Source organism: Leucoraja erinacea, chromosome 3 (assembly GCF_028641065.1).
Source record: "Leucoraja erinacea ecotype New England chromosome 3, Leri_hhj_1, whole genome shotgun sequence".
NCBI classification, from domain to species: domain Eukaryota; kingdom Metazoa; phylum Chordata; class Chondrichthyes; order Rajiformes; family Rajidae; genus Leucoraja; species Leucoraja erinaceus.
The window spans coordinates 36248159-36270334 of NC_073379.1; the positions used below are offsets into that span (position 1 = coordinate 36248159).

Sequence of the window (22176 nt, forward strand, 5' to 3'; positions counted from 1 at the left end):
GTGGCATCACCAACGTTTTATACAACTGTTGTGGCACAGTGCAGAGGCGGCACAATGGTGCAGCGATAAAGTTGCTGCTTTACAGTGCCAGAGGTGCCGGTTCGATCCTGACTATGGGTGCTGTCTGTATGAGGTTTGTACGTTCTCCCCTTGACCATGTTGGTTTTCTCCGGGTGCCCCGGTTTTCTCCCACACTCCAAAAACATACAGGTTTCTAGGTTAATTGCCTTTGGTAAATTGCAACATTTCCCTAGTGTGTAGGATATTGCTGGTCAGTGAGGACTCTAAGGGACAAAGGGCCTGTTTCTGCGCTGTATCTCTAAAGTCTAAAGTGTAATATAACATTTTACTTTCCATACCCAAGTTGAGATTACTGCACACCAAATGCCTTCTTCACTATCCTGTCCTCCTGTGATACCACTTTCAGGGAACTATGTACTTGTACTCCTATGCCCCTTTGTTCTACAACAGAGGGCCTGACCATTCACTGTGAAAGTCACACCTTGGTTTGACTTCCCAGCTCTGGTTTGGCATCGCATGCTGATCTGAATTAAAATCAATTTGCCATTATCCTATCTGCTTAGGCTACCATTCCATTTAACTACCAAATGACAAGCTGCACCTGCATGCTAATTTTTAGTGCTTCATACACTCTGAATTTCAGATTCCTTTGCTAGGTTTTGTAGTCTCTCTATTTAAATAATATTCTAATATTCGTACCAAAATGGAAAACCCCACATTTCCCCACATTACATTTCTTAAATAAAGCTTGTAAGTCGTTAAGATTCCAGCACTGGTTCATATGGCATAGTATTAGTCACTGACTGCCAGCCCGTTAAGGGGCTGTCCCACTTGGGCGACCTAATTGGCGAGTTCAGAAGAATTTGAAAAAATGACATGTTGAAGACCTCCTTCGACTATGTAGAAGACTTCTTCCGTCCTCCTTCGATTATGTTGAAGACCAGCTTCGACTAGCTACGATTAACTTCGGGAAAATTGGACACCGAATAGCGTAGAGTGAAGACGACCTCCTTCGATCTCCTTCAACCTCCCTTTGACTATGATGAAGACTGCATCTAAAAATACCAGTTTGAAAGAATACCCTCGAGGTTACCTATGACTAATCAGGGATGCCGATGATGCGTACTACGAAAAAGCAGCTACTACGAATTCAAACCCAGGAGACGAGGGCTTAAAAAAAGTATCGATTTTCTGTGAAAAGAAAGAGGGTTAAAACAAATGTAGGTCCCTTGCAGTCAGAAACAGGTGAGTTGATCATGGGGAACCGTTCCGTCTTCCTCTCAATGATCTTCCGGAAAAGAGGTTTGTCAAAGGTGGAGTAATTGAGGATTCAGTTAAAAGTGGTGTTGGGTAATTTGTCCCCCAGTGTGCTCCAGAATATAGTGGATGCATTAGTAATAATCTTTCAAAACTCTTTAGATTCTGGAGTAGTTCCAGAGGATACTTTTTAAGAAGGGAGGGAGTGCTAATGTATGGACTGATCGTTGGGGCGGCGCAGACTCAGTGGGCCGAAGGGCGTGTTAATGCGCTATATCACTAAAGTCTCAATTCTAAAGAATCAGTTAATATGAACTATAAGACACCATATTAAAAATAAGCAGTCATGCTTACCAAAATAAAACTGTGTTTATATTGTTCCTTCCATGATTATGTCAGGATGATCATTAACAATACTTGTCTCACTAACAGTGTTAAAGCGATTGAGAGCAACAACCAGTGGTGACAAATGGCAGGGATGTTGATAAATGGAGGTTTAGTGAAAGGTGACAATACCTTCAGTCCACTTGGGTGGCTGGTACACCCTGAATCACCATGCAGCAGGCAGTGATATCAAGCATGGCTAGCAAGAGGATTTTTGTTTACTGCTTGTATAGGGTCTCAACTGGAGTTTGATGCAGTCCCACAGGCTCAGGGAGTGCTCACCAGAAACCTCCCTCTGAGAAAAAACCAGTCACTTGGTTTTACCGAATTTGTGAGAGGGGTAGGCTTACAAAAACTTAAGGGGTTGGAAAGCTTTCTGCGCCAGAGACCTTGGGGTTCGATCCTAACTATCGATGAGGAGAACTGTCACACAGAGAGTGGTATGGACTCTCTGTAGTTGTTTTTTATGCGAGTTGTGTGGCCAAGGGGATCAGAGGTTTGGAGAGAAGGCAGGTACGGGGATACTGAGTTGGATGATCAGCCTGATGGGTGCAGGCTCGAAGGGCCGAATGGCCTACTCCTGCACCTAATTTCTATGTTTCTATCTCCGGTCATTTCTCCGGGGTGCTCCGGTTTCCTCCCATACTCAAAAGATGTATAGATTTTTAGGTTAATTCGCTTTGGTAAAAATTGTAAATTGTCCCTAGTGTGTAGAATAGTATTGGTGTACAGGGATTGCTGGTCAGCGCAGACTCTGTGGGCCGAAGGGCCTGTTTCTGCACTGTATCTCTAAACTAAACTAAATTATGACACCTGTATTTCGGAAGGAGACAATTTCAGTCCACTTTGTGGCTGCCCTAATCACCACTGCAGCATGCGGTCTCAACCTTTGTTTACTCACCTCAAGAACACACAGTGCTCTAACACCTAGGGTGACTCAGCAGGTTAGTCAACGGCATCTCCAGAGACCTGGGTTCGAGAAAAGGAATGGAAGTGATGTTTTTATGGGTGTGGGTTTCCTTCTTCAGACCTCTTCAGATATATAGAATTCGGGTAAATTGTCCCCACTAGAATAGTAAAACATCACCTACTCCAGCACTCTGTCCTTTGTCACCTGTATTTGAATGCAGAACACAGACTCAAATACTGATGTTTCAGGTCAGGATCCTTCTTCAGACCTCTTCAGAAGAAGGGTCCCAACTCAAAACATCACCTATCCAGCACTCTGTCCTTTGTCATTGAATGCAGAACACAGACAAAACTAAGACCTTCTGTCATTTGACTCCCAGTTTCCAGCACTGCCTTCTACTAGTATAGGTCCACAACAAGGCACTAGAAAAATATGACCATGCTATATCCTGGGAGCCACCTCACAGTAAAGGCAGACATTGCTAATGGAATTCACAATTGCCTTCAGCATGTCAATATAGCCTTTGGCCAGCTGAGGATAAGTGTGTTTGAAGATCAAAACCTCAAACCTGGCAAAAAATCCATGGCCTCTCGGGCAATAGTGATCTTCATTCTCTCATTGATTGCCACCACGGGCACTTCACTGAACAGATGCCATGAACGCTATCTCCAAAACAACTGGCAGGATAAATGAACCGAGGCCAGCATCTTGTCCAGACCAACATCCACCAGCATTGAGGGTCCAATTCTGTTCAGGCAGCTCTGATGAGCAGGCCACATCATTCCTGAGCCTGACACCAGACTTCCAACACAGAAACCTTGCTCGGAGTTCCATCATACCAAGAAACAACCAAATGGGAAGAGGAAATGATTCTGAAATGTTCTCAAAGCATCCTTGATGAAGTGTGATTTCTCACCAACTCCTGGGAACCATAGTATTGTTCACAATGGCAAAAATGCTTTTTGGAACCATTGAGAACCCTGGGTTCATGCATGTAGAGCAGATGGGAAAGAGTGCATGGCCTCACAATGAACCCTCCCATCTGCCTAATCAAACACCTCCTGTCATCAGCCCCCTCAGAACCCATAAAACTTTAGTGGAAGCATGACATCCTCGATCCGGAAGATAGACACAAAATGTCAGAGTAACTCAGCTGGTCAGGCAGCATCTATGGAGAAAAGGAATAGGTGACATTTTGGGTCGAGACCCTTCTTCAGACTGAGTTACAGGAGAGGGAGACAAGATATGAACAAGTCAGAGCCGGCACTGATGACCAAGGAACACTGGAGCCCACAATGGTCCATTGTTGGTTGTGGATGAGGTGATAATGAAGGGATACAAACAGTGAAACTCAATCTGGAAGGGCTTTCTTAGAAAGAAGAGGTGATATACAGAATACAAAACAGCACAGATGCCTTGAATACTCAGGCAATGCTGGATGTATGCACTTTGAATGTTGTCCTCCTGTAATAATATGCTCTGGAGTCTTAATCAGATATAAACACATATGCCACATCTTTGGATAGGAATCAAAATAATATATTATGCAAAATTATACATGAAGTGATGCTAAGTCTATTTGATAAAAATGCTAATCATCGCGCTTGTTCCTTTCCCCCCAGTGTACACAAAGAGCAGAGATCATAGGAGACTTTGCAACAAAAGCTAATCTAGGTCAGCCACAGAACTGTTGCAACAGGACTTGACAGCAACTGAAGATGATAAGGGATCGGCACTTGCAACTAAAAAGGTGCAGTCAAGTTTTATCGCCTTCAGATCGGTGGATCAGTGGCTCACGACGTAACACTCTTGATTGTTAGTCAGATAGGTGTGCGTTTCCATCCCTCTGTCATGAGTATAAAAGTCAACTGCTTCAGTGCAGTACTGAGGGAGATCTACCCTGCATTTTACTGACAATGTGGCTTTGTCCCTTCACTCAGACATCCATGGCATATTTCAGAGACATTGAGTTTTCCCAGTGTGAGAGATAACTATTTATACTTCACTCATTCTCAGTACTTATTATTATCGTGCTGCCTGTGGGAGCTTGCTGTGTGCAAACTTGCCATGTTTAGTTTAGAGAGTTTTGTTTAGAGATATAGCAAGTTCCATGAGCAAGAGGATTAGAAGAAGAAGGAAGGATACCAGGAAACAGGCGCTTTGGCACACTGAACTCACTACAAGCATCAATCACTCATTCACAGTATTCTGCATTACTTCTCTTTCTCATCACCTCCCTGCTCATTTGGGGAAATTTACAGAGGCCAATTAACCTACAAAACCATATGTTTCTGGGATATGAAAGGAATCCGGAGCACCTGAGGAAGCCTGCATGGTCACAGAGAGAACATCCTGCATTCCAAAAATATTCCAATGGCTATGAAGCCCTTTGGGTGCCCTAAGGGGAAATAAAGTAGTGTTATATATCAAAATGCCCTCCCTTACGTTGAACTTTCAAAACTCTTTCATGTGAGAGCTTGAAAGCTTCTTGATAACAAAGGATGTGAAAAGTTAAGAGGAATAAACAGGAATGCAGTCACAGTTCAGGAACAGATCTTTCTGAAGAGGTGAGTGGCCTGTTCTTGTTACTAATTCACATGTTTGAATGTGAGAGAATATTTAGGCCACAGCATTGAGCTGCATCATGATAAGAGGATTATATATTTATTAACAAGACAAATTGTCTTGGATTTATGTAGCAAACTTCACAAACTAAGGATATTCTCAAAGCCCTTTGCACCTGCGAGTAGTAATTACTGCCATATGACTGTCAATCAATGCATAATAAGTTCATACACAAATGGTCAGGTCATCGGATATTTACGATGTTGGATAAGAGCGAGCTATTGGCCAGGACACAGGGAACAACACATCTTTCACTGCTTGATCCAAACCAACAATTTGATAAAAAATAAGCTGCATCTTTTCAGATGCAAGTACTTCTCCCTTGTCCAGGAATTGGATCAGAGATTCACTCATCGACATTTTATAATCCGTGCCGGCTGACCTGCAAAGGGGGATGTGTGGCATTTTTACATGTCCTCTGGGCTCCCCTATCTAATTATGTGAACCATTGGTAAGCATGGCATTGTGGAGACGGTCACTTGGTTTGCACTGGGAACAGTGGATGTGCAGCTTAATGATAAGAAGCATCTATCATGATCTATCATCATGAGACCTTTAATCCAATGCAGCCAATGCTTCTCTGCTCTACCAGGTGATGAGGTAGTCGATGGTCAGCTGGGACTTTTCCTGGTATCCTTCCTTCTGCTTCTAATCCTCTTGCTCATGGAACTTGTAACGTTGTGCTTCTTGTCATTCAGCTCTGTGAATCCTTGCTGCTCTACCTCCGGCAATGGCTGGGCTTACAGCAGACACCATGGTGGAGAACCTGCCACAACTGGAGTGTACTGCGGGACGTCCCTGGGGAGGTGTGGGCATGTGAGTGTTCCAGGAAAAACATACATAGTTCACTGTGGCTCCAGTACTTGCATGGCTCTCACTTTATCTATGCTCAGCTATCATGGTTGGAGAGAACCCTCTTGTGCGGATCCAAGGACATACAGCGAGGACCCCTTTGGGCATGTTTGGCCCCCATACATTTTCGGCAGCTTGGTCTCCCTGATAATGAAGGCATTATACGTCATTTCTACAAACAAGGCTTTTCCAATGAGGAAACCTCTGGAGATCCATAACTACAGATGAAGAATTGGAAACCTTTCCTTGTTGAGGAAAATGTTGGTATTTTTAAGATTGGGCATGTGAGTGCAGACAATGGCTGCCTGTACTCACAAGAAGCCAAGATCGCTGACAGATCACAGTGCTCCAGACGTTACCTGGTTGTCAATAAAACTGAAATGGATGAAATTATTTCTCTGGGAATAGTGTGTCCGGCTGGCATCTCTGAAGCAGTGCAGAGCAGCAAATTGTATAGTATGATGGAGACAAGCTGCAGCTGACTGCGGTAAAGAAGTTTACAGCCAATGTTATCTTGAAGTGTAACAGCATGGTCAAAGACTCTCCTGCATGTATCAGTGATGCCAACCTTGGAAAACATGAGCCAGCAAACACATTGTTCATCAGAGACGGAGGTCCAAGTGCGATGGGGTGTGTCAGACACAATGAATGGAGTCTCTACACCTACTTGTTAGGCACAAAGAGGGCACCCTGCAGCAGTCAGAGCAGGCTCTGTGCAGATGGGCACATCTTTACCTCCTGCCTCAAGTTTCCCGACCCACCCTGAGTTGCCAGTCATCGTAATAGCAATGCCTCCTGCAATGGAAGTGCTGCTGGATATCTCACCACTGAGGCAGCTACTGAATGAGCATCTCGACAGCCAAATATCAGAGGCAACACTCCCAGTTAGTTCTGTGGACCAGCACCAGCATAGCATCCGGTTAAATAATATTAAGAGCACCAACACAATGAGAGGTGCTTCCAGTTCTACTGAACCTGATCTACAATGGCTGCAGATTACAGCCTGAAGGTCCAGTTTGTGTTGGTCAGAGCCGAAAAAGGGTGTTGTACTGGGAGTAATGTCACTGGGTATGCATGCAACACCAGAAAAGTACCAATATTCCTGATGTGCGACATGCATGGAAATATCTGGTTCAATTTCAAGACGGGTGCTATTTCAACCAGAAATGATGGCGAGCATAATCTACTCTGGGGTATGTGTGTTTCTGCCTGATTTGCAAATAGCATTTGTGTGACTTAACAGGAGTTAAGCTATACAGTTTCTACGCTGAATTCTTTGAAAATATTACTAAAAATTAAAGGAATAAATCTTCTGGAAGATGTAATTGTTTTCGGAATTGAAAACAATTTCTGCACCATTTCATCAGATACTAATTAGTTCAGCATTAATTGATCCATTGTGAAGAGAAGCGAATGAAAGTCTTGCATGGGCAAGAGACGACTGATATTACAGCGTTACAATACTTAGCTGGATTCTTTATTATTGTGATTGATTGGATTAACAGGTAGATGACAATTGAGAAGACAATTACAATTGTAGAAAAGTAAATGAGAGCAAAGTACAAAATCAATTATTAAAGTTGCTGCTCACTCAAATTAAAATGTGATGAATTCTGGATTGCAAGATCTTTAAGTGAATTCACTTCTCTCTCTCAATGGCATCAACTACTACTGTTCACAGATAGTAACGGGTGAATGGGTGTGAGAATATGTGGCAATGACAGAAACAGTGAATGGATTGCAACTTCAGGCTTTAAATGAAACCCTCAACGTTTTGTTCCAGTATGACAGTAATAGTTCACTTATCAGAGGCTGATGTAAAAACTCTGACATGCAAACAAAGAATCGACTGCACACACAAACAGCTTCACAAAGAGGGTAGCATGATTTTTCATTTTTAAGTGAATTTCAGCAAACAGCTTAATGCATTACCATGATTAGTTACAATCTATGAAATTCTCCAGGAAATGTAAAAAAAAATTAGCATGTTGATACATCCAGATTATGTACTGTGTTCTGAACTGAAATAATTTCCAAAATATATAACAACCTTATGAATAAACTCAAGAGAGTGAGAGAGGAATGAGAAAGAGGGGTGAGCAAAGATGAATGAATGGTATGGTTCTGTAGGAGGAGATATTTGAGGCGGGAGAGAAACTGAGAAGTGGGGAGAGTTTTGACAGGAATTATAGAACACCGTGCAGTATAGTTTGTCTTACTTACAATAATGGTAGGAGCTGCTGCCAGCACACAGTACAGGACGATTGGGGGGATGAAGCTGTCTTCTTCTGGTCCCGGGTAGGGCTTCAATAAGTCAGCATCCTGGCAGAAGAACCCCTGGACGTGCACCTCGAAGGTGTCCGTGCACTCAAAGTAATAGGCGAGCAGTACGGTCCCAGCCATTATGACGAGCTGAAAGTACAGCATAGTTAACATAGAGCGGAGCTGTCGTCACTGCTGCAGCTGTCCTGCTGCCTCAGATGCTGTGGTCCCATAGTGCAAGCTCCCTGCAGCATCTCAGCGATGCTTCCACATCTGAGCGACATGCTCTCCCCTTTGATCCACCCCTTGCATAAACCCTCTGACAGATGACACAAATGAGTGCTTCATATGGGGATCTGGCGGCCAGGCAAGGGGACTGATGATTTCAGTCACAACTTTATCAAAAGGCACAGGAGCGTCACTAACCATTAAGTGATCAAAGTTGACTACAAAAGCAATGTGTGCTCGAGTTAAACATCAAAATAGGCTCTATTTTTATCAACCCATCTGTTTCCAGAGACATTAGCTTTTGGCAAATGCTGCAGATTTGAGTTCTCCACATTTCTGGGGTAATTAAAACGTGCTGTATTGTTGACCAGCTGTATCACACTCCCAAAGCTGCAGGAGGGAAATCAACCCCTGTTACACATAAAATGCTGGAGTAACTCAGCGGGACAGGTGGCATCTCTGGAGAGAAGGAATGGGTGACGTTTTGGATTGAGACCCTTCTTCAGACTGAACATACAAACAGGCAACTTGATTTATCCCGTGAGCCTGGTGGAGTCTTGGGAGTCACGGAGAGGAGGTTCCTGAATATTAAAGAAGTACACTGCAATAATTATCGTCAAAACAAATCGAGAAACATGGCTGAGTAAAATTTCACTAGATTTTTAGGAGGTTTAAAGGGGCAATACCCAACCTAATTTTGCAAATGAAAATCAGAAAAATACTTTTGGATTAGTGGAAATCTGAAATAAAAATAGATAAATGCTGGAGATAGTCAGCAGGTCAGGCAGCATCTGTGGAAGGAGAAACAGAGGTAATGTTTCAGGTCAGTTCCAGCAAAGAGTCGTTGAGCCAAAATGTTAATTCTGCTAAAGATAGACACTAAAAGCTGGAGTAACTCAGCTGGACAGGCAGCATCTCTGGAGAGAAGGAATGGGCGACGTTTCGGGTCGAGACCCTTCTTCAGACTGAAGAACTGAATTCTGCTTCTCTTTGATCAATGGTGTTTGCGTGCTGTTTCCAGCATTTTCTGGGGGTTATCCCTAATTTTACAACTTCTATGAGAATTATTTACACAAAAATAGAACAATATTGCACAGATTTGTGTTGAATTGCAATGAGCCTCCATTTATTCCACTGTCTCCCAACACTCCCAGTCACCCTGCTTCTTTGCCCTCCCATCTTCCATCCTCCAGTCCCTCAATGTCCTTTTATTCCCTTCTTTCTCATCCCTCCTGTCCCCTTCCACCTATATCCTTCCCTCTGGGTTTACATTTCACTTGCTTCCTCTCCTTATCTTTATCACCCTTTTATCTACACCCATCTGCCAATTAAACCCCCCTCACCTGTACCCATCTATCATTTGCTAGCCGCTGTCCCGCCCTCACCTCTCTTTTCCACCTTTCCCCCCCCTCACTACGATCAGTCTGAAGTAGGGTGCAGACCCGAAATTTTGCCTGTCCATTCCCTCCACAGATGCTGCCTGACATGCTAGGTACCTCCATCACTTTTTGTTTTTGCACAAGCATCCAGCATCCTTGTGTCTCCAGAATAAACAAGTTATTTGGATCAACAGGTTCAATGTTAATCAAAGAAAAATTTGTACTAAAATACAAAATGAACACGTCAACTCGGTTTCAGCCGAAGGTCTGAGCTTTCTCATCAGGACAGCAGAAGAGGTTAGCGGAGGTGACATCACCTTCATTTAAGTGCATTTAAGAATAAGCAATAAATATTTGTCGCTTGAGATTCACTCATCTAAAGGATGAATTATAAAATTATCTCTCTACCTTTCTTTACACTTTGAAGATTTCAAAGTGTGTAAGAAATAGGCAGGGGGTCACTGATTTCATGCTGCTTATTGCAACTTGGAGGATGAAAGTTGGAAGAACCTTGTAATCAGCAAATTCTCACACAGAGCCATCAACATCACCCTGACAGCAATTAGATTCAGCCCTTTGAAGGCAGCGGGAGGTGCTTAACGTAGACCCACCAAAGCAGAAGAATAGTCTACAGCCCATATTGAGCTGCAACATCCCTCGTTAAATGTCACATCATCCTTTACCATGGGAAGATCAGGAATATATGGGAGGAGGAGTATGTTTCCTATAGTCTACATCACCTGGAGCATTGAAGAGTCACTTTTGTCAATGAACAGACGTCTCAGCTAAATCCTAATTCATTAGCTTTGACTTTGGTCCATTAGTATAGTGTAGAATAGAAAGATTAAATGAGAACTTACCATTTGAAGTTTGATCTTTTATTTATGAGAAGTAAGGGATTACGTGAAGAGCCTGCCAGCCCGCATGCGCGTCAATCTTTAAAGCAGCTATATGAAACCACAGAATAGTTGCTGACCTAAGTTATAGGAAGATTAACGAGCTAGAACTACCGATTGATCTTTATGAGAATAGGGTTGGGAGCGCAGGGCACATACTCCCTCACTTCAACTTCTCATAAAAATAAAGATCAAACTTCAAATGGTAAGTTCTCATTTAATCTTTCTATTTTATATCGAAGTCACGTGAGTGACTACGTGTAGACTTTAAAGCACTGTGGTTTCATGCAGTGAACTAGAGTCCATGCAAACATACTGCTCCAGTTGATCAGACATGGCTGAAGAAACATACTGCATTAAAACATGATATTGACTTAAACACGTCCATGCTTTTAATGGAAATAATAATAATGGTCCCTTACATCAGGGATAAACAATAGATTAATTAACAGAACTTAAAATTTTACTAGCAAACAAACCAGGCCTGGTAATAGGCTTATTATAAAACTTTGAAAGGTTCGCTCATTCGCCCATCCCGCTGGCGCTTGGATGTGGTCCAGCGGAACTTCTATGACCATAGGTGGTTCCGTTAGCATTCCTAACAGTAAAGGAAACCATGGTTGTGTAGGCCAGTTAGGCACTACTATAATACCCGAAGCGGAGTCTTGCATGATTTTTTGCAAGCATCGACCAATGAGGCAAAATGGAGGGAAGGCATAGAAGAAGAACCCCCCCCCCCCCCCCCCCCCCCCCCCAAGTCTAAAGAGAATGCATCTATAGCCTCCGCCCCTGGGTCTGGCTCCCATACTACCTATCTTGGTAATTGGTGATTAAGCCTGGAAGCAAACAAATCAATATCAGGTGTTCCATAATGAGCAATAATGTCATTAAACACTTTGTGATCTAATATCTAATATCCACTCCATGTGATCATTAAATTTACGAGATCTAGTATCTGGATCTAGTATCTGCCACCGTGTTAAATCTACCCGGCAAGTAAGCAGCTGAGATCCAAATCCTCCTGTCTATACACCAATTCCAAATGAGATTAGCTAAAGTATCACAGGATACTGATTTGTTTCCACCCATGTGATTAATATATGCCACCACCGTTGTGTTATCGAATTGAAGTCTAACATGAACATCATGTAGCTTCCCACAGTAAGCCTTTAAACCATAGAATGCCCCCAGCATTTCCAGATAATTGATACCATATTGACGGATAAATGGTAACTCGTGCATGTTCCATCTGCCGCTAGAGATGGTGGTAGTAGCTCCCCATCCCCATCCCCATGCACATTTGCATCACTCTGCAGTGTAATTAAAGGTTTACTAGACAAAATGCCGCCGGAGCAATGTTGAATATTGGTCGTCCACCATTGTAACTCCGCTTTAGAGTTAGACGACAACTGCATAAGTCTGTCAAAATGACCTAAGTGGAATTTAAGTGCCTGATCCTTTGCACGCTTCAGATTTTGATAATGCTAAGGCCCAAATCGAGTGGCTGGAAAGACAGCCACTATTTTGCCAATTATTCTAGCCACCTGGCGAATAGATGGCTCTTCTGCAATCAGAAGGTTATTACAGGCTTCCATCAAATCTAGTCTTTCCCCCCCGAGCAGGGTCACAGACATTTCCACTGAGTTAATAGTAAACCCTAAATAAACCTGGATGGATGATAAACCCCAATTCCTCAAAAATGAGCTTCGTAGCTGAAACAGCTAGCTTTGCCAAATGTAGTGTTCACCCGATGATCAGAATATCTTCTATATAGCCCATAACAATATGCTTTTTAGCTCTGAGCAGGCCGAGCACTGGCCAAAGCAGTTTGGTAAATAACCGAGGAGCTGAGCTTAAACCATGAGTTAACACTTTAAATTGCCACAGCTGCCCCATCCAGCTAAACTTCAGATATCTCCGGTGATCTTTTGAATCGGAACCGAATAATATGCATCCTTGAGATCGATGCATGCCATAAAGCAGCCCTCAGAAATCAGTTGCTTAACAGTAAAGAAATTCTCCATTTTGAAATGTCTATACAGCACATGCGAGTTGAATTTTGCCAAATCCAGGATGATACAGGATGATAATATATTCCCTGGAGAATATATTAGAGATGTATTGATCTTTTTCAATTACTCCTTTTTTGTACAATGCGTGTATTTCCGCTTGCATATCCAAAGTCTCTTGTTTGCCGCAAGTATACAACCGATTTGGCGTATCTTGTGTGGGTGGAAATGAGTTAGGCAAAAACTCAATTTTGAAACCCTTTATACTGTGCAATATAAATGGATCTGAGGTTATCATATATTCATGCAAAAACAAACTTAACCTACCACCAACTTGTAATTGCTCCTCACACCCCGTGTGACTGATAGAACCAGACCCACCTACCTCAAAGGTCGCAGGTGGTTCGATAGCAGGCCCAGCGGACCTTAATTCTGGTTTTGTTTTTTCCCCCTCGCTCTGAGAGGTTGAGGTGCTGGGATGTGAGGCTGCCGCATCTTCCATGATGGGCGGGACGGGCCTAGGCCTAAAAAACATCTGTGACCGGGTAGGACAAATCTGGAGTTCCCACAGCCTTCAGAAAACCACTTCTTGCTAGTAGAGGCATAGGGGTGCTGACGCCGGAAGAGCGGAGACTTGCTCATAGGAAATGCTTTAATCATGCCTGCTGCTTTAGATTCCTCATGCAAGTCCTTGACCAGTTTTCTCATCTGTGCAGGGCCAGTAATATTCAGCCTCCAAATCTCGAAATGGAGATTTGAAGGCTGAATATTACTGGCCCTGCACAGATGTGCGAACTTTGGGTTCAGTACTGGCCTGATGGCGTCTTTCTGGAAACAGTTTATTTCAAAATGGGCGTTGCACATCAGTGCCATAACATCTTGCTGAACATCAGATAATGAACCACCATCGATCGACCTGGCAAAAGCCGTGATGCCTGCAGACAATAACCTCAGGATGCATTGAAGCTTCATTTCTTTGGCTTTGATGTTGGGCCAAATATAACCCCAAATAGAGGCGTTGACTAAGGGCACATTTAAAGTTGCACAATTTTCTGGAGTGGGGTATTTTGCAGTCGTTTTCACCATAGTTTCCTCCTTTAGTTGGTGGGAAGGTAGCTGATGCTTGAGGCCAACTCCCCTAGAAGTTTGGAGGCAAGAGCAGGCAACTCTTGTATATGTGACTCGCGCATATCATGTATTATAGCATGAGCCTCCAGCACACATCCATATTTGGAGTCAGCTGTATACCGATCTCGGAAATTCCCCTCATCCGAGTGGGAGGAAATAAGCAGCCCTGTACCAGGAGCTGTAGCAGGCGTTAGCATAGAACTGCCTGAATATGCCTCCGTAGCACGGAGCATATTGTTGCCAGCATCCTCTCCATAAGATGCTCCATTTGTGAGAAACAGCCTAACACATCAGTCATTGATGTGGGAGCAGTATCCTCCTGGCCTGAATCATCTGAGAGGACTTGCCAAGCTGCTTCTTGCAGGAACTAATTCCGAGGTGGCTGAGAAAACTGCCAGCGACTCTGAGGATGAAATAGACGGCCACCGGCTTCCCGCACTCCCGTGGTCTTCTGCAGCCGGTTTTACCACGGCCCGTCTAGGTTTGGTCCTAGGTTTCTCCATAATTACACCTAGAGACCCCTGTTGAAAAATACCATACACCAAAATACCTCAGAGCAAGTTTACACTTACCTGTCAGGCTTTTTAAATTTACCGCTGGAGGAGCCGACACTGCTCCCAGCCTGTCCGTGTGCCATGCGTTAGATGTATAGACGCACATGCAGGCTGGCGGGCTCTTCACATAGTCACTCACGTGACTTTGATATAAAATCCTCTAGTATCGTGCACAGTGATAGGATTAACGACCTCATTGTGAAGGCACCCTCGATAGCAGCATCATAAAATAATTTAATTCATATAAGGGTGGCCATGAAGGAATGTAAGTGGAGCTCGCTAAAATGAACTGGCAGATTAGTTTAAGGGATCAGTCAGTCAAGATGAGAGGCAGACTTTTAAGGGTATTTTTTTTTAGAAAACAGAGAATGAATGCATCCAGCAAGAAATAATATTTTACAAGGGGTGAGCCTTCCATTGTACTGGATAAGATAAAAATAACGTTGACATAATAAAAACAACATAATTGTGCAAATCCTGGGAGCAGGTTAGAAGATAGACCAGAAAAATAACAGAAACAGCTAAACATGACTAATAGATTAAAAAAGAAGGAAAGATTGGATTACGTGATAAAGCTTGGCTGAAATATCAAAGCAGATGGCAGGAGTTTTGCTAGTTATTCACCAAGTTTAGGACATTAATAATTGAAAACAAGGAGATGGTTGATGAATTAAAGATGTTTTTTTGCAACAGCCTTCACTACAGAAGATACAAATAACCACCCAGAAATCGTTGAAAATCTGTAATCGGAAGGGGAAAAGAATCAGGAAAATTGAAATATTTAAGGCAGTAGCGCCAAGCAAAGTAAAGGAGCTGTAGGGTGATATATTTCTAGGTCCTGCTGGACTTTATCCAATGGTGTTAAAATAAATGACAATGGACATCATTACACACCCTTCACATAAAGGGTGGTGTGTGTATGGAACAAGGTGCCAGAGGAGGTTGTTGAGGCTGGAACTATCCCAAGATTTAAGAAACAGTTAGACAGGTACATGGATAGGACAGGTTTGAAGCGATATGGACCAAATGCGGGCAGGTGGGACTAGTGTAGCTGGGACATGTTGGCCGGTGTGGGCAAGTTGGGCCGAAGGGCCTGTTTCCACACTGTATCACTCTATGATTCTATGAGATAGTGGATGCATTGTTTTTGAGTTTCATATAATACAGTTAGAGTGAAAAATAGCAGATGTAACTCTTTTATTCAAAAAAGGGACAGAGACTTAAAGCAATTGGCCTAACATCTGTCAGAAGGAAAATGTTGGATGCTATCACAAGGCGTTATAGTAGGATGTTGAAAACAATAATGTTAAATAGGCAAATTCAACATGGTTTGTGAAAGGAAAACATATCCGACCAAATAATAGTTCTTTGAAGATGTGACATGTGACATGAAGTCGAAGATAGACACAAAGTACTACAGTAACTCAGTGGGTCAGTCAGCATCTCTGGAGAAAAACGATGGGTGACGTTTCAGGTCACAACCCTTCTTTAGACTGAAAGTATAGGGGAGGGAACTGGAGGTAAGAAAAGGCCAGAATTGACATGTCGATGGAGTGCATTTATATGCAGGTTTTTGATGAGGAGCCATTGCAGAAAGTAAAATTAATCACGTGGAACCATTTAAAAGCAAAATGGATGTCGCATGTATTTTTAAAATTACTTGGTAAATTTGTTTGCGATTAAATCAGTGGAAAACTTGGACCGAGATCACTAAAATTATAAGCGACACTTGTAATTTAAACTAGTTTCTGTCTTGCAATTGAGAATCAGTTCGACTTCTTCATTCCTTAAATCTTTCATCTTCTCCCAGTGATTGCAGATATTTTCTTATTAGGAGAATAGAGAAGTAATTAATAGTAATCGTTGGACAAAAGTACCCTCTAGCTACTGTATGCAAATGTACTTGAAACTAATCTTATTCATGGAAGGATCTTTCCAATTCATTGAAAGTACTTCATCTAATCATTGCTCATCCTTTCGAACACGGTCATGTCACCAATCATATGTAGGTGGTAATATGTTGACATCGATAGGAAGCTGGTGGACTGGCAGAAAACTGAGAGTAAGGATAGATGAGTTTTTTCCAGGTTGGCAAGATGTAATGCGTTGTGTGTCACAGAGAACAATGCCAAGGCCTCAACCTAAATTGGAGGAACAGCACCTCATATTTTGCTTGGGTAGTTTATACCCCAGTGGAATGAACATTGATTTCTCCAATTTCAGATAGTTCTTGCTTTCTCCCTCCTTCCCTTCCCCTTCCCAGCTCTCCCAAAGCCTACTGTCACCGGCTCTACCTTTCTTTTTTCCGCCCCCTCCCGACATCAGTCTGAAGAAGGGTCTCGACCCAAAATGTCACCTACTCCTTCTCTCCATAGATGCTGCCTCACCCGCTGAGTTTCTCCAGCATTTTTGTCTACATCAGATCAGCCATGATCTTATTAATTAGCAGAGCAACATTGAGGGTTGAATGGCCTACTCATGCTCCTAATTTATGTTCATTAATCTGTACATCCATTTACTAACCCAAAGATATCACAACACAGAAGACTTATCACAAGCTGACCGACAAAGCCAAATAAAGTTCCAACTAAAACCCGTAACCTATAAAAAAAAAAAGCCCAGAGGTTCATAATTCACTCACACTACTTTGGAAAAAATGGGCCATAAATCAGGAATTCCTGTGGAAAAAATAGACTATTTGTAAGAATAGAATGGAACCATTTACAAGCAACTTGGATGTCACATGGGTTTTTTGAATTATTTAGTGCATTTTCCAGCAATGAAAAATTAGTGAAAAACTTGGCCCAAGATCACCAAATTATAAAGTAATTTAAACTAGTTTCTGTCTTGCAATTGAGAATCGGTTCCACTTCTTCATTCCTTAAATCTTTCATCTTCTCCCAGGGATTGTATATAGATTCTTATTAGGAGAATAAAGAAGTAATTAATTGTAATTGTTGAAAAAAAATGCCTTCTAGCTATGCAAATGAACTTGAACCTAATCTTGGGAATGAAATCCAATGGGAGGATCTTTCCAATTCACTGAATGCACTTCATCAAAATGTTGCCTCCGAACACTGACATATGGCCTCCGAACGTTCCATCTGTGTTATTTTCCAGTCCCCTTTCACAAAGACCTCAGGCCAAATATTGCAGAGAAATGTACTGATTTTTACATGAAAAGGAGTGCATTTAATATCATCCTCAGATTTCATGTTTGATACATTTTTTAAAATTAAACAGCACAAAGTAATATTTAGACTTTCTAACCGACCACTCTCACAACATTACACCAATAGTTATCTCAACAGTGAATCCACGTCGCTTTGCAAAAACTGAAGGGCTCCCTCTTCAGAGGTCATGACCTACTTCAAGCTACTTTTATTAGTGAACAATCAAGCCCTGCCAACATCCCTGACACCAAGGCACTTCCACCCCCATTCATTGCACCTCTTGAGTTGACATTAACATTCTATTCACCTTTTACCCAGTGAAATGCTCTTTGAACATTTCTTCTTGTTACTCTTTCTGCAAATGAGTTGCCCCTGATGGTGCAATCCCATCATACCCATTCCTCGGTTTATTTTCCATGGTTCTGCAAACGATTTTTCCTCAAGCACCTATCTAAATCTTTTTGGAAACCTTGAAAAATTCAATTTCCACCACTATTAACAGCAATTAGCTCCAGAATATAATCCCTGGCGACATCAAGAATTTTTCATTATACAGCCTTGTGAATTTTCCTATCATTTTAGACATCTGTCCCCATCTATTTATCCCTCACTTTAATCTTCACCTCATTGCTTCCACCTTCTAATATTTCATCAGAATTTGGGAGGCCAGGTCTTGTCTATGCCAACTCTCAGAACATCACCGTCAAATGTTCCCATGCAATCTAACCTTCCAAAACCTCCTTATCATGCAGAACTTTATCAAATGTCTTGCTGAAATCCATCTAGATTACATCTATGACCCTTCCCTCATTAACCTTCTTGTTTATTTCTTTATATCTATTATATATATTTGGATAATACATGTATAGGAAAGATTTAGGATATGGGCCAATGTTAATGGGGCATCTTGGTGAACATGGACAAGTTGGGCTGAAGTGCCTATTTCCATGTGGTATGATTGTACGATTTTATGACTCTAAGCCTCTCTACCTCCATGGTCTTCTCGTTCAGGTTGTCCTTTAGTGCCCTGGTATCAAACATGGTGACAATGCTCCCATCTCTAAGACCAGGAGACCGTTACAAGGTTGATGGCAATGAATGAATATAGCTCTTTGCTCTTGTATCATTTGGATTGCATTTGGAATGCACTGTAAGAATGGAATGGGTATAAGGTAAGTATCTTGGGTTGGAGGGGGTTGAAAGCACAAAAATAAGTAGGTGTCAGTCTCTGAGGACGTCCACATCTCTTTGACCAAGTGCACGATCCACAAAATGGAGGTTGGAGAACCATCCCCATATGCTACTCACCCAGGGCTGTTCCTGCAAGTACACTCATTGATCAGCAACAGGGAGGCAGCTGTTTACCAAGGAATGCATTTGATGAGAATAATGATCGCACCAGACTAATTGCGATCTCCCAGGAAACACAGATGGCACGCTAAACCAAAAGAACAGTGGTCCATGACTTTCCTACGCATCCTTATCTAACTGACATGCAGAGGCAGCAGCCCTGCAGTTTAATTCATCGTTAAGTTTGTTCACGATGGTCCCGTTTTATATCAAAACTTTGTCAGTGGTAGTTCCAGTATTTAGAGAGTCATGACTCAGTAATAGCACTCTTACATCCGGAGACATGTGGACTGTGGGATCCCATCCCAGAGATGGAAGGACAGAACTCAGTCACTCTCCCCGAGGAGTGCCGTTCAGATGAACCGTTCAGCCGATGCCGGTGAGAAGTAGGAGAAGTGGTCTGGTGCCCTTATTAATATGATTATTCAGGCAACATCTCTAAAGCAGATTACCAGGTCATAATAATAATAATAATAATAATAATAATAATAAATACTTTATTGATCCCCCTCAGGGAAATTCAGATGTCCAGAAGCCCCCAACCAACAAACCCACAGATTCAAAACGAATGCAGACAGAAAATACATAGAATACACTGTGGACACTACCTGAGAGCAATAAATACTTAAAAAGACCAATAATTAACAATTAAAAATTAAAAATTGCAAGAATGCATCCCCCTACAGCCTAGCGGTCCGAATTATAAAATCTAATGGCTGCAGGGGTGAAGGATCTCCTGAACCGCTCCGTTCTACAGGGCAGGGAGAGGAGCCGGTTGTTGTTCCGAGTGCTCTTTTGACTCTCCAGAATTACATGGAGGGGATGCCCGGGGTTTTTCAGGATGACCTGCACCTTGTGCCTCATACGCCTCTCAAGCACATCCGTCCCAGAGTCTACTCTCCCCTCCAGCACTGAGCTAGCTCGTTTAACCAAGGTCATGAAGTAATTCCAGATTTATGGTGTTCATGTGTGCAAATTGGCAGCTGTGTTTCAAACACTACAACAGTACAATTCAGGAGTATTTCAATGGAAGGTACAGTGGTTGCAAAATAAGTCACAAAAATACTAACTTCATCCTGGGTGCAAACATCACGCCCTGTGTGTATTATAACATTGCTGGTTGCCAACGTTTCAAAATTCAGTCCCACTAAAGTTACAGTAATTTAATTCGGAAGTGAATAACAGTAAGCAGATCAGTTTGAAGAAGGGTCTCGATCCGAAACGCCACCCATTTCTTCTCTCCAGAGATGCTGCTCGTCCCACTGAGTTACTCCAGCATTTTGTGTCTATCTTTGATTTAAACAAGCATCGGCTGTTCTTTCCTACACAATAAGCAGCCATAGTATATTGGCACAAGTAACCAAGAACAAATGCTTATGCATTATTCTGCATGGCATGTTACATGTCAAGTTTAATTGATTTGAAAAGTTCACCTGGTTAATGCATGATGATTTCTTCACTGAAGTATTAATGATTATTCCATTTTTAAATGATAAATCGGCAATGATTGTCAAGGACTGTCTGTCAATATTCCTACCACTGACAAGGGCAATGAACAATGGATAAATAAATAAATACATTCTAAAATCCTAAAGCCGAAACACAAATGAAAAGATTGAACATTTTCTAAAGCAGATTCCATGACCTCAGGATGGCCAAAGGCAATGAAGCACCTTTGAAGTGCAGTCATTATTGTAAAGTAGAGAAAAGTGGTTGTGGAGGAATGCACAGCAAGGTCTCAGAATACGTAGTACACTGAAAGCCAGTAAATATGATTTAATGCAGTTGAGTACAGACACATATTTGTCAGAATACCTGGGAGAATTCAACTCTTCTTCAAAATAATGCCACAGGATTGCACATGTACAAGTGAGAACAAAAACACTGCCTCGGATTAATATCACCTCCAAAAGCTTTCTTAAGCACTGCAGTGAATCATCAGGCTTGATCATATTTGATTAAGACTCCAGCTAAATGCTTAGATCCCTCTCTCAGGGATAAGAATGAACAGACAACACCAGCTGTACCACCACTGAACAATTTCTTACCTCCCCAGATTCAACTGAAAATGGGATTCAATAGTATTGTCATGGATGCTAAGCTTTTGAGGAAAAATACATACTTTCATGTAAGTTTACCACAAAGGCAATTGAGTAAATGTAATTTCATTGATTAAATAAATATTGAAGTGACAGCAATAATTATGCAGAGGAGGCAACATTTTTAATTCTCAATGTGAAAGCTGGCTGTTTAAAAACCACTTGAGAAAAAATCGGTAAGGGGATTTCTTTTAGCTTAGCAAATGAGGCTTGGCTGTATCACATTAGCCCAGAAAAATTAAATTTGTTTTCAACCTCTAAAATGGTGCATGATGATAGTGTCCTTACAGCACTCAGACTTTATGCTATGCCAGCTCCACCTAGCTAGATAGAAACATTGAAAACATGGAAAATACGTGCAAGGGTAGGCCAGTCTGCCCTTCAAGCCAGCACCGCCATTCAATATGATCATGGTTGATCATCTAAAATCAGTACCCCGTTCTTGCTTTCCCCCCCATATCTCTTGATTCCTTTAGCCCTAAGAGCTAACTCGCTCTTGAAAACATCCAGTGAATTGGCCTCCACTGCCTTCTTTGGCAGAGATTCCACAGATTAACAACTCTCAGGTGGAAAAAGTTTTCCTCATCTCAGTCCAAAATGGCCTACCCATTATTCTTAAACTGACCCCTGGTTCTGGGCTCCCCCAGCATCGGGAACATTTTTCCTGCGTCTAGCCTGTCCAATCCTTTAAGCCTGTCCATCCCTCTCCCCCCCCCCCCCCCCCCCCCCCCTCCCTCCCTCCCCCCCCCCCCCCCCCCCCCCCCCCCCCCCCCCCCCCCTCTCCCCCCCCTCCCCCCCCTCCCCCTCTTTCCAAGACGGTGTTATTAGTACTGAAATGAATAACAGGGGATGTCTGGAGCCCCACCCCCTTGGTTTAGTGATTATTAAAATAATGAGAGACATGGCAATTATGATCCTTTTCAAAGTATTATTTCCTCTATTGGCTGTTTGCTCTTAAAACCACTGACTTGCCAAAATTAATTTAAGTCAAACCTTTCACTGCACCTGTACATGAATGCAACCCCTACAGGTGCAGCTTGTTGCACTTA

General features: G+C 42.4%; 1 protein-coding gene across 7 annotated transcripts in view; it reads right to left on the minus strand.

Moving 5' to 3' along the window:
• plppr1 (phospholipid phosphatase related 1) overlaps nucleotides 1–22176 on the minus strand; it is an 81757-nt gene that overhangs the window by 23643 nt on the left and 35938 nt on the right. For 6 of the 7 annotated variants that reach the window (XM_055632413.1, XM_055632411.1, XM_055632414.1 and 3 more), the window contains exon 3: nucleotides 8273–8461. The exons of the other annotated variant lie outside the window; for it this stretch is intronic. In XM_055632413.1, coding sequence (XP_055488388.1) covers nucleotides 8273–8461 — 189 coding nt within the window. The remainder of the gene's footprint in view (nucleotides 1–8272; nucleotides 8462–22176) is intronic. 7 annotated transcript variants of the gene reach the window in all.